We start from the raw sequence: 13,815 nt of genomic DNA on the forward strand, positions 1-13,815 counted from the left end.
ATGATTGATAAATTTCTGATTGAGGTATGAGTATAATTCTTATGTTTAATTCAAATAACTCAATATTCAAAATAACTTTTTTATATTAAATAGGCTAAAATATGTCATGAAAACATACATGGGATATCTCAGAACCCAGATACAAAAGATTACATCATTGTTTTACAAGATATATATTGTGAAAAATGTGGTGAAAAATATACAAATGAACGTATTAAATGGTGTGAGTCATGTCACATAAATTATTTTAAAAATGAGTTTAAAAATTGGACCAGTGGAAATGAAACAATTGATGATATCATTCAAGAAATGCAATTAAAAATTAATAGTTTCGAAGATAAAATAGTTGAATGGATCCCATACAATCAATTTATGAATATTGAAGAAATAGAAAAAATTGATGATAATACTGCTGCTATATATTCAGCATTGTGGAATAATGGTTCATTACGTTATAATGAATATAAAAAGGAATGTATAAGAAACCCTAATTTAAAAGTTACATTAAAATGTTTTAGAGATTTACAAGATATTTTTGATAAATTACTTAATGAGGTATGGGAATTATTTTTTAAGTTTAACTTAAATACTTTAAAATATAATAACTTTATTTATATCTAATAGGATAAAAATTACAATATTGGGATATCACAAAATCCAGATACAAAAGAATACATCATTGTTCAAGATGAATATTGTGAAAAATGTGGTGAAAAATATACAAATAAACGTATTAAATGGTGTGGGTCATGTCACATAAATTATTTTAAAAATGAGTTTAAAAACTGGACCAGTGAAAATGAAACAATTGATGATATCATTCTAGAAATGCAATTAAAAATTAATAGTTTCGATGATAAAATAGTTGAATGGATACCATACAATCAATTTATTAATATTGAAGAAATAGGAAAAGTTGTTGATAAAACTGCTACTATATATTCAGCATTGTGGAGTAATGGTTCATTATGTTATAATGATTATAAACGGGAATGGACGAGAGACCCTAATATACAAGTTACATTAAAATGTTTTAATGATTCACAAAATATTATTGATGAATTACTTAACGAGGTATGGAAATTATTTATAAACTTGAATACTTTAAGAAATAATAACTTTATTTATATTTAATAGGCTAAAAGTTACAATACATGCTATGGGATATCTCAAAACCCAAATACAAAAGAATATATCATTATTTTACGAAATGGAATATCTGAGGATGAATTGTTTCGGACATATCATATAAATTATTTAAAAAATAGTTTTACAAAATGGACGAGCGGAAATGAAAAAATTGATTTTTTTATTCAAAAATTACAATTAACAGATGATGGAAATATATGCGAGTGGATTCCATATAATCAGTTTGTTAATATTAAAGAAATAGAAAAAAATGATTTACTTACAATACATTCAGCTATATGGAATGATAGTCCATCATATTATAATTCTATTAAAGAGGAAATAGTAAGAAAGCCTAAAAAAGTTACATTGATTACATTAAATTATTTAAATAAATCACAAAATATGATTGATGATTTTCTTAATAAGGTATAAAATTATTTTAAGTTTGATTCAAATTCTTTTTTTTTTTTTAATATAATAATTTATTTACATTAAACAGGTTAAAGATATACTCATGGTTGACAACTGTAATGTATATGATTCCTTTCATAAGAAGTATTATTCTTTAATGTGTGGAATGTCTCAAAATCCAGATACAGGAAATTATATCATAGTTTCACAGGATGAATATTGTGAAAAATGCAGTAAGCAATATACAAATATATATAGTCAGTGGTGTAATGCATGTCAAATGAATTATTTTAAAAATAATTTAGCAAATTGGAGTGGAAATAAAAAAATTGATGATTTAATTCAAGAAATGCAATTGAAAAATTGTTGTCTTTATAATGAAATGGTTGAATGGATCCATACAACCAAATTATTAGTATTAAAGAAACTGCAAAAGATAATAACAATACTGCTATTATATATTCAGCAATATGGAAGAATGGTCCATTATATATTAATAAGGAATGGATAAGAAACTTTTATACAAATGTTGTATTAAAATCTTTGGATATCAATGAATTTCCTAGTAAGGTATGATAATTATTTTATAAGTTTAATTTAAATACTTCAAATAAATAGACATTTATACTTATTAATATATATAGACTAACAATAATAATGACATATCTGGAATATATGGAATATCTCAAAATCCAGATACCAAAGAATATATCATAGTTTTATCAATTGATAAATATTGTGAAAAATGTGGTGAATTATATACAAATGAATATATTAGTAGATTGTGTGAATCATTTCATATAAATAAAAACTGGATTAGTGGAAATGAAATAATTGATAATTTTATTCTAGAAATGCGATTAATAATTTACAAATATTATAATAAAATAGTTGAATGGATACCATACAATCAATTTATTAACATTAAAGAAATGGCAAAAAATAATAATAATACTGTTATTATGTACACAGAAATATGGAAAAATGGTCCATTATATTATGAAAATAAATGGATAAGTAAATCTAATGAAAAGGTTGTACTAAATTACTTAGCAATAGATATTAAGGAATTTTTCAATAAGGTCAATAAGGTATGAAACTTTTTTACATGCCAACTTAAATATTTTACTTCAAATAATCATTTATTTATATTTATAGGATAATAATTACAAAGATATATATGGAATATCTCAAAATCCAGATACAAAAAATTATTTTATAATTTTAAATGATAAGAAATGTATACCATGGTTAATTTTACAAAATAATTTTACAAATTTAAGTGGGAATGAAATAATTGATGATTTTATTCAAAAAATGCAATTAAAAATTAATAATTGGATTCATAGAATAGTTGAATGGATACCATATGATCAATTTACTGATATTAAAGAAATTGAAAAAGTTGATGATAATGCTGCTATTACATATTCAGCAATATGGAAAAATGGTCCATTATTTTATAGATATGATAAAAAGGAATGGATAAGGAATTCTAATAAAAAAGTTATATTAAATTGCTTAGCATTAGATATTGAGGAATTTCTTTATGAGGTATAAAAATTATTTATAAATTCAATAACTTAAATATTTTAAAGAAATTAACTATCTTATTTATATTTTTTAGGCTTACAAATATAATAATAGCATATATGGAATATCTCAAAATCCAAATACAAATGATTATATTCTAATTCTTCAAAATAGGAATTGTAAAAGATGTGGTAAACCATATAGTGATTTAAAAAATAAATGGTGTAAGTTATGTATACAAAATAATTTTGCAAATTGGAGTGGAAATGAAAAAATTGATAATTTCATTCAAGAAAAGCAAATAAAGATGAATAGTTTCAATAATATAGTAGTTGAATGGATACCATACAATCAGTTTATTGATATTAAAGAGATTGGAAAAGTTGAAAATAATGTTGCTATTATCCATTCAGCAATATGGAAGAATGGTCCATTATATCATAAAGAAGATAGAAAAGAATGGATAAGGAATTCTTATAAAAAAGTTGTATTAAAATGCTTAACATTAGATATCAATAAATTTTTGATTGAGGTATGAAATTTATTTACATTTAACTTAAATATTTTACTTCAAATAATAATTTATTCATATTTAATAGGCTAACAATTATAATGATATGTATGGAATATCTCAAAACCCAAATACAAATGATTATATTTTAGTTTTTCAAATTGATCAGTATTGTAATAGATGTTGCAAGCCATATAGTAATTTAAAAAAGAAATGGTGTAAATCATGCCAAATAAATTATATACAAAATAATTTAACAAATTGGAGCGGAAATCAAAAAATTAATGATTTTATTCGAGAAATGCAATTGAAAATTGATGATTATCATAATATAATATTTGAATGGATACCATATGATCAGTTTGATTATATTGAAGAAGTAGGTAAAGGTGGTTTTGCTACGATATATTCAGCAATATGGAAAGTCGGCCCATTAAATTATTATAAAGGGTTATATGAAAGAGATAATTATAATAAAGAAGTTGCATTAAAATGTATAAATAATTCACACAATATTACTGACGAATTTTTAAATGAGGTATGAAATTTCTTAATAAATTTAAAATAACTATTTAATATATTGATTTTTTTTATGCTTATATAGGTAAAAGCATATTCAATTACTGGTTATGAATATAATAATGTTCTTAAAGTATATGGAATATCTCAAAACCCCATTACAGAAAATCATATTATAGTTCTTCAATATGCAAAATGTGGAAGTATTAATAATTGGATGCATTATTTCTATAAAGATTTTGATCATAGTACTAAATATAGTTTATTTATTGAAATATTTTATGGTCTTAAAGAAATTCATCAGAAGCAGATGTTTCACCAAGATTTTCATATAGGGAATATATTAGTTAATAATAATGTCAATTTTGAAGGCATTCCTTTGGGTATACATATTTCAGATATGGGATTATGTGGAGAAGTTGGTGATAAAAATAAAACAAAAATTTATGGAGTAATGCCTTATGTAGCTCCTGAAGTATTAAGAGGAAATCTTTATACTCAAGCAGCAGATATATATAGCTTTGGCATGGTTATGTATTATATAATAACTGGAAGACAACCTTTTGAAAATTGTGCACATGATGGTTTATTAGCATTAGATATATGTAGAGGAATTAGACCCGAAATACCTGAAATACCTGAATTGAAATCAAATTGGTATATTGATCTAATGAAAAAATGTTGGGATTCAAATCCGGATATTAGACCAAATGTTGACACTATGTTAAATGTGACGGATTATGATTTAATAAATGCGATTGAACAAGCAGAAAAATATCTCTTTAAAGATTATAAAGAAAACAATCAATTAACTACTACTCATCCACAAGCTATTTATACATCTCGGTTACTTAATCCTTATACAGAAGGACTTGCAACTGATTTTACAGAGTAAGGAGGGTAAGTTATATTTATTTAAATTTCTTAATTTATCAATTAATTTTAAAAAGGAATTTATTAAAATTTAAAAATATCTAATAGATCAAATGATAAAAAATGATCGGAATTAATTTTACTAGAAAGTCTATCAATTGTTCTTATTTTCTTTATTAAATAACTTATTATAGAAATTCATTTTATTCATTTTTATATTTATGACATAAATATTTTTTTTATAAATTAGGATATTATCAGAGTTCCGTTATGTTTGTTTAACACTGATTAAATGATTATAGAGTATGTGTAAAACTATTTTTACATAAATAATATCAGTTTGTAATTGAGCAATAAAATTAAACAAGTCTTTTCATTATGTTCATTACCTTAGTATTTTATACCTATAAATAAAATTTTATTTTCATATTTATTTCTGCTCTTGAGAAACTAATATATTTCAAGTGATTTATAGTATCCCACCCATTTCATTTAATAATTCTTGCAAAAAATTAATTGAAAAAAAGGAAAAAAATTAATTTTGTAAAAGAACATTTTTATTATTTGTTACTTATATGATATAGAATCACAATTTGATAACTTTCTAAAATATTTTACTCGCAGTATTTTAAATAATGTTATTTACTTGGTACTTTATAATTTAATTACTTAATCTTTAAAAAGTAAGAATTATTATTTTTGTAATCTTGCGAAATTTATAAATTTCAATAAAATCTCATCACGTCCTCATTATTTTCCAAGAAAAAGAAAAAAAACTTCATTTTAATAAAATGATTTTTTTCGACAATATTCCACGGGAAGTAGGATCTTGATTCATTTCCTAGTTTTAGTTACCTATTAAATAGTAAATACAGGTAAAATTAATAATACTTTTACTATATTTTTTTAATAAAGATATTATTAACTGAACAAGACGAACCTTTATGTATGTTAAAGGAATCATGAGAAAAAAAGCCAGTCCGTCCATGAATACTGGAATTTTCAACTGCAGAATATAATAAGGCAGTTTTATTTTCCATCCTGAATGTTGTTAGCTTTCATTTATATAGCTTTTTAAGGTGGATATTGAAGGTAATAGCATAATACTTTTATTGTTTCATAGGCAGTTCTAATTCCTCAACTATAAATTGAAATAGCCCATCGCAAATTATTTACATGGGATAATATCTTATTCCTTTTGCTTGATTACGATTCCTGAAATTTGGGTTGGTCACTTAAAACGTGTTTCCACAGTAAAAAAAACTTGTATGTTTTTATTTAATAAATTACTTTATTAATTAGTCTACTTTTAAGCGTATATATATATATACAGTATGTATAAATATAGCCTATTAAAATTTTTTTCTCGTAGAGACGCCCAAACTCGTTTCAAAGAACCAAGAAATAAAAAAAAAAGATCTCATATTTGTCATATTTTAATAGTGTAACAATTTTGTATGATAAAATTTTTTAACGGATGTGATCGTTTCAAATTTTTGACGTTTATTAGGTCTTTTTTTTTAAGTGATAAAACGAAATACTTTATTAATTATATTATAAAGGACATATAAAAAAATAAAAGCAATCTGGAGTTTGATTACAAATTAAATAATTTTCCCTCGATATCACTCTTTCATCATATCCAATGAAGTTATAAATTTCCTATATAATGAAAGTTCCAATTATTTTCCCTAGACTCTATTTCATTGATTTCGTTTCCCAGTATATCATTTATGACTTTATCTATCTTAATTTTTTTTTATAATATTATTAATATTAATATTATTTCAATTTTCTATTACTAACCTACCTACTCCTTCCCCTTTACTTGTTGACTCATTTCTAACACTATGCGTTCTCCTTTTATCTTTCCTTCCTAAACTTTGACTCTTTTCAAATACAATTACTTCATCACAACATACTAACCAAATTCGGAAAGTAATTCATCTAAATATTCGTTACATAATTTAAATATTTTATCTTTTTCTTTTTTAGCTTCTGTATCCGATATAATTTTATAATTAATTAGACCTCTTGTTAGTGAATAGCTATGCATAATATGAGATTGTCTTCTTGTAACGATGGATTATCTTTGAAATTTCTTTCTGCTACTTCATCATCAACATGACAATCATGACATCTACCACATATCTTTGAGTTTATCCCAAATACTTTCGATACTACTGTATATGTTGGTAGAGTTTGCATGAAATTTATTAATCTAAACGCTCTTATTCTCCATATGTCATATATCTGTTCATTACTATTTCATTCATAATTAATTTAAATAAAATTTTCCAATTGATGTTACAGCAAATAAATTTTTAATTGATTTAACATTATAATTTCCGCCTTATTCGCAATATATGATAAATTCTTCCATCACATTAATCATAGTTATAAAAATATACCTTAGAACTTTTTCAATATCAGATATGAAAATTCCTATTTGTCACCTTATTTTTATGTACGTAACAAATTCTATTATTTTATAAATAACTGTTTAATTATTGAGTATAAACTTTTTATCATTTTTTTTTTTTGAGTACAGTTTTCAACGGAAAAGATACGTATGATCGACTTAAACTGTATGTTACTTTATTCATTGATGTCATTCGTGTTACAAATATTACATTATGTTGATTTAAATTTTTCAAATCATTTAAATCATTTTAAATTGACCTGATAAATCAAGTTTTTTAAAATAATATAAATAGTATTGTTAGTCATTATGTACTTTGGTTATATACGTCAGTCACATCAAGTATTACCGTAAAAGAATTCTTGTTAAATAATATTATGAGACATTATATGTAAATTAAGAAATTTTTTAAAAAATCAGTTTGTTAAAACGTTTAGATTAGCCTGTATAAATTAATTTTGAATTACTGATCCGTATTCTTTATAGTTAAGACCCTCTTGATTGGCAAGTCATGTTGTACATCTAATAAAATTCCAGTTAATGTTAAAAAATATTTTTTTTCCAACCGATCTAAATTTTTTCGGTTCCCCTTTAATGGTTCTTTCTTTTTTTTCATATTTCCTCTTTTCTCTTTCGAAACACCTTTGTCTTTCCTTTTTTTTTTCTTTTAAAAATTTTCGTTTGTTTTCCTCTTTCTTTTTTTTTTGTTTTTTTTTTCATTCTTTCACCGTTTAGATTTTTTTTCCAAAACCGAAAAATTATTATTATTTTTCTTTTTATTAAATAATCTTTTAAGACTTATATTATTTTTTTTGGTCTTTTTTTTTAGACCATATTATTAATTTTTTTTTGATTCGGTACTTATTTTTTTTTTAAAACCGATTTTTTTCTTTATCCTTTTTCTTTTCCCCAAATTTTTTTTCTTTTTCTTTTTTTTCAACCCGATTTCCTCTTTGTCCCTCCCCACAAAATTTTTTTTTCGTTTTTATTTTTTCGATTTTTTTTTGTTATCATCCGGTTGGCTTTCTTTTCCAATCTGAAATTTTTTTTACCCTTTTCCTTTTTCAGTTTGACTTTAAACCGAATTTTTTTTTCCCGAATACATTCTTTCACCATTTAGGTTTGGATCAGTGATCAATGTTGCGGCGCCACGGCAATTGCCCTTTTTCCCGATAATAATATTTTTTTGTATCAAACTCAATAACAGACTAACATAATTACTTATTTATTTATTGTAACGATAGATCGTTATAACTAATTTTTCTGGGGAATTTTTTTTTTTCATGACAAATTGATCATTATAAGGCCATACAAACTTGATTTTATGGTTTTCATAATATAAAAATTTCATCAATAACCCGGCAACCCGGCTTTTAATTTTTTTTTCAAAAATTTTATATGTGAAATTTTTTTTCAATTTTTAAAAAATTCTCACCCGGCATAGTAACAATATAAAAAATTTTTTTTTAAGACCTAACAAAAACTGACCCGGCCGGACTATGAAAACCATTTTTACCACTTTGTGTCGCCTAATAATATAAAAAATTTTTTTTTAAGACTTAACAAAACTGACCCGGCCGGACTATGAAAACCATTTTTACCACTTTGTGTCGCCTTATGTGATCGGCGCAGAAATTTACCTTTTTTTGAAACCGTGACCCTGTTGTACTAATTAATAATTATTATATTTAAATAAACAATATTAAAAAAATTCTTCTTTGTTGATGTTACATGATTAGGTCTCGTTAAAATTCGGGTCACAAATCAACGATTATCATTAGAGTCAGCAGACTATTGCGTAACAAATAGGATGTACTATAGTGCATACCAACTTAGTTTAAAATTATGTTGATCATTTTTTCATTATGGTTAAAAATTTTCCCTTTTTTAGTATTTCCGTGTTAAAAAAAAACTTTATTTGAAAAAAAAAATAAAAACTTTTTTACAATTTCAAAAATAATCAAATGGAAACTAAAATAAATATCTCAGATAAAGATACTGATACAGTAAATACTAAGAATTGTATATATTGCAATAAACCTTTTACTGATGAAGAATTATGGTGTAAAGAATGTATTAATGCTTTAGAAAATTTAGCAAAAAGTGAAAATGCCAGTTTTATGTTTCACTTAGCAATATGTTATAGTAGAGATGGTAAAAGAACAGAAAATAATTTAGAAAAAGCCTTTTATTGGTGCCAAAAATCAGCAGGAAAAGAACATATTAATGCAATGTATGAACTAGCTGTATTTTATGAAAATGGAGAAGGAACAGAAAAGAATTTAGAAAAAGCATTTCAGTGGTATCAAAAAGCAGCAGAAAAAGATAATATTGAAGCAATAATTAATTTAGCTGCATGTTATGAAGATGGAAAAGGAACAGAAAAGAATTTAGAAAAAGCCTTTCATTTGTATCAAAAAGCAGCAGAAAAAGGTGATATTATAGCAATGTTTAATTTAGCTATATGTTTTAAAGAAGGAAAAGGAACAGAAAAGATTTTAGAAAAAGCCTGTCATTGGCATCAAAAAGCAGCAGAAAAAGGTGATATTATAGCAATGTTTAATTTAGCTAAACATTATGAAATTGGAGAAGGAACAGAAAAGAATTTAGAAAAAGCATTTCATTGGTATCAAAAAGCAGCAGAAAGAGATCATATTAAAGCAATGATTCACTTGGCTGCATATTATGCAGATGGAAAAGGAACAGAAAAGAATTTAGAAAAAGCCTTTTTTTGGTTTCAAAAAGCAGCAGAGAGTGGTGTTGAAGAAGCAATGTATTATTTAGCTTTATTTTATGAAAATGGAGAAGGAACAGAGAAGAATTTAGAAAGAGCCTTTTATTGGTATCAAAAAGCAGCAGAAAATGGTTATGAAGAAGCAATGTATTATTTAGCTTTATTTTATGAAAATGGACAAGGAACAGAAAAGAATTTAGAAAAGGCCTTTTATTGGTATCAAAAAGCAACAGAAAGAGATCATATTAAAGCAATGATTTATTTGGCTGCATATTATAAAGATGGAAAGGGAACAGAAAAGAATTTAGAAAAATCCTTTCATTGGTATCAAAAAGAGGCAGAAAAAGATAATATTATAGCAATGTTTTATTTAGCTGTATGTTATGAAAATGGAAAAGGAACAGAAAAGAATTTAGAAAAAGCCTTTTATTGGTATCAAAAAGCAGCAGAAAATGGTATTAAAGAAGCTATGAATAACTTAGCTATATTTTATAGTAATGGAGAAGGAACAGAAAAGAATTTAGAAAAAGCCTTTTATTGGTATCAAAAAGCAGCAGAAAATGGTGATAAAGAAGCAATGTATAATTTAGCAGTTTTTTATAATAATGGAGAAGGAACAGAAAAGAATTTGGAAAAAGCCTTTTATTGGTTTTTAAAAGCGGCAGAAAAAGGTAATATTAAAGCAATGTTCAATTTAGCTAAACATTATGAAATCGGAGAAGGAACAGAAAAGAATTTAGAAAAAGCCTTTTATTGGTTTCTAAAAGCAGCAGAAAATGGTATTAAAGAAGCCATGTTTAATTTAGCAGTTTATTATAATAATGGAGAAGGAACAGAAAAGAATTTAGAAAAAGCCTTTTATTGGTATCAGAAAGCAGCAAAAAATGGGAATGAAAAGGCAATGTATAGTTTAGCTACATTTTATGAAAATGGAGAAGGAACAGAAAAGAATCTAGAAAGAGCCTTATATTGGTATCAAAAAGCAGCAGAAAATGGTGAAGAAGCAGCAATGTGTAGTTTGGCCATATGTTATAAAAATGGAGATGTGACAGAAAAGAATTTAGAAAAAGCCTTTTATTGGTATCAAAAAGTAGCAGAAAAAGGGAATATTGAAGCAATATTTAATTTAGCAAATAAATATCAACATGGAGAAGGAACAGAAAAAAATTTAGAAAAAGCCTTTTATTTGTATCAAAAAATAGCAGAAAATGGTCATGAAAAGGCAATGTTTAGTTTAGCTGCATGTTATAAAAATGGAGAAGGAACAAAAAAGAATTTAGAAAAAGCCTTTTATTGGTATAAAAAAGCAGCAGAAAATGGTCATAAAAAAGCAATGTTTAATTTAGCTACATGTTATGGTAATGGAGAAGGAACAGAAGAGAATTTAGAAAATGCTTTTTATTGGTATCAAAAGGCAGCAGAAAATGGTGATGAATATGCAATGTTTGGTTTAGTCATATGTTATAGTAATGGAGATGGAACAGAAAAGAATTTAGAAAAAGCCTTTCATTGGTGCCAGAAAGCAGCAGAAAAAGATCATGTTAATGCAATGTATGATTTAGCTGTTTTTTATGAAAATGGAAAAGGAACAGAAAAGAATTTAGAAAATGCCTTTCATTGGTATCAAAAAGCAGCAGAAATTGGTAATAAAGATGCAATGCTTAGTTTAGCAAGTAAATATGAGAATGGAAGTGAAACAGAAAAGAATTTAGAAAAAGCTTTTTATTGGCATCAAAAAATAGCAGAAAGTAATAAAGTTAGTTTTGAAAATGAAGTTGAATTATGTAATGAATGCAAACAACCATATATTGAATACCAGTGGTGTCAACAATGTAATACCAAACGATTTCAACAAGATTTTTCTAAGTGGACTAGTGAAAATGAATTTATTGATAAATTTATACAAGAAGCACAACTCAGTACTAAAAATAGTTATGAAATTTTAGAATGGATACCTTATAATAAATTGACAAGTGTTAATTATTATGATAAAGGGGGATTTAGCGAAATTCATAAGGCTATCTGGTTAGATGGACCTATTTTTGGTTGGAATTCTGACAAACAACAATGGAATAGACAAACAGATTATGATGTTGTTCTTAAAATACTTAATAATTCATCAAGTTTAGATAGTAAATTTCTAGATGAGGTATAGTATTTATATTTAATAATAGGTTTTATTTTCTTTTGCAAAAATTTAATAATTTTTTTATTACTTTGTAGTGGAAATATCATTATAATTGTCAAAAAAAATCATTTTCAAAATTTATTCAATTTTTTGGATTTACACAAGATCCAATTAGTTTAAATTATATAATAGTGATGAGTTGTGCAAAAAAAGGAAGTTTGAGAAAATGTTTATCTGATATAAATAAATCCAAGTGGCAAGACAAATTACAATTATTGAAAAAAATTATCTTGGGACTTAAAGTAATTCATGAATCAAATTTAACTCATGGTGATTTTCATGATGGTAATATTTTAGTATCAGAAAATCACAATGAATTATTTATTATTGATTTAGGATTATGCAAACCTATAAGTGATTTTCAAGATTCTGATAATAATGAAGTATATGGAGTCTTACCTTATATGGATCCTGAAATATTAAGAAATAGACCCTATACTCAAGCAAGTGATATTTATAGTTTTTCAATGATAATGTGGGAATTTACATCAGGCATTCCTCCATTTAATCATGAAGCACATGATTATGATCTTATCTTGAGTATTTGTGAAGGAAAACGTCCTAAAATTATAAAAAATACTCCAAAATGTTATATAGATTTAATGAAAAAATGTTGGGATTCAAATCCTTCCAATAGACCAACTATAATAATGCTTGAACATATTATATCTGAATGGATTAGATGTATTGATATATATTATGTAATAAACAGTGATGGAAATTATCAATTTAAATCTAATGAAATTGATGATCAATTAGAAAATGATATGTTGGAATTTGTAGAAGCAAACAAAGCTTTAGTACAAGAACAAGCAAATACTTCTAATATACAGAATGATATGTTGGAAGCTTTAGCACAAGATCAAGCGAATACTTCCATTATACAATCTCATTCACAGGCATATTATACAAGTCGAAAACTTACTGAATTTTTTTTTCAAGATAAGAAGTCTGAGGGTTTGGAATTTGAAATTAAAGATTAATAATTCTGGTATTTTTCTTTATTTGTTGAATTATTTACCAGTTATTATATTTATCAGTTATATAGGAATATTTATATTATGTATCTTTACAGTTTTTACAATAAAGTAAAAGAATTATAATTTATTAAATACATGTATGATAATTATTGAAATTACAAAATCCATCAGTTTATACGTTATACATAATAACTGTTATTTCATGGTAGAGTTTGGAATCGATTAAGGTTAATCGATTAATTAATCGACTAAGACGGTTAATCGATTAAGGTATCTCAAAAATCGGTTAAGATTAAAATTATCAACCCATAATTCTGGCCAAATTATCTAATGCGGCCCAGAGCTGTGAATTTTTGGTCACGTGTTCTCCGAACTTGGAAGAATTTGTATTAATTTTTTAATGATAATAATAATAAATAAGACTTTCCTATAACTAAATGTATGATCAAAAACAATTTGGTGCAATCTGCGGTCAGAAAAAAAAATTTTTTTAATATTTTAATATTAATCGAT

The 13,815-nt window shown here is 24.9% G+C and overlaps 3 protein-coding genes across 3 annotated transcripts; all 3 read left to right on the forward strand.

Moving 5' to 3' along the window:
• On the forward strand, positions 1 to 5,274 carry OCT59_020004 (uncharacterized protein; the record flags this gene model as incomplete). Its single annotated transcript, XM_066143898.1, has 3 exons — positions 1 to 24; positions 94 to 221; positions 5,229 to 5,274. 3 exons carry the CDS (start codon positions 1 to 3, stop codon positions 5,272 to 5,274), a joined length of 198 nt encoding a protein of 65 aa, XP_066005602.1.
• A 3,976-nt stretch (positions 5,275 to 9,250) lies between these two features.
• On the forward strand, positions 9,251 to 12,374 carry OCT59_020005 (uncharacterized protein; the record flags this gene model as incomplete). The annotated part of the gene is made up of 2 exons (XM_066143899.1): positions 9,251 to 11,966; positions 12,358 to 12,374. The coding sequence occupies exons 1-2, from the start codon at positions 9,365 to 9,367 to the stop codon at positions 12,372 to 12,374; spliced, it is 2,619 nt and encodes an 872-aa protein (XP_066005603.1). The 5' UTR covers positions 9,251 to 9,364.
• Positions 12,375 to 12,972: 598 nt separating this feature from the next.
• On the forward strand, positions 12,973 to 13,305 carry OCT59_020006 (uncharacterized protein; the record flags this gene model as incomplete). Its single annotated transcript, XM_066143900.1, has 1 exon — positions 12,973 to 13,305. The coding sequence occupies one exon, from the start codon at positions 12,973 to 12,975 to the stop codon at positions 13,303 to 13,305; it is 333 nt and encodes a 110-aa protein (XP_066005604.1).
• Between the last annotated feature and the right edge of the window lie 510 nt (positions 13,306 to 13,815).

The sequence above is a fragment of the Rhizophagus irregularis genome, chromosome 29 (assembly GCF_026210795.1).
Source record: "Rhizophagus irregularis chromosome 29, complete sequence".
NCBI classification, from domain to species: domain Eukaryota; kingdom Fungi; phylum Glomeromycota; class Glomeromycetes; order Glomerales; family Glomeraceae; genus Rhizophagus; species Rhizophagus irregularis.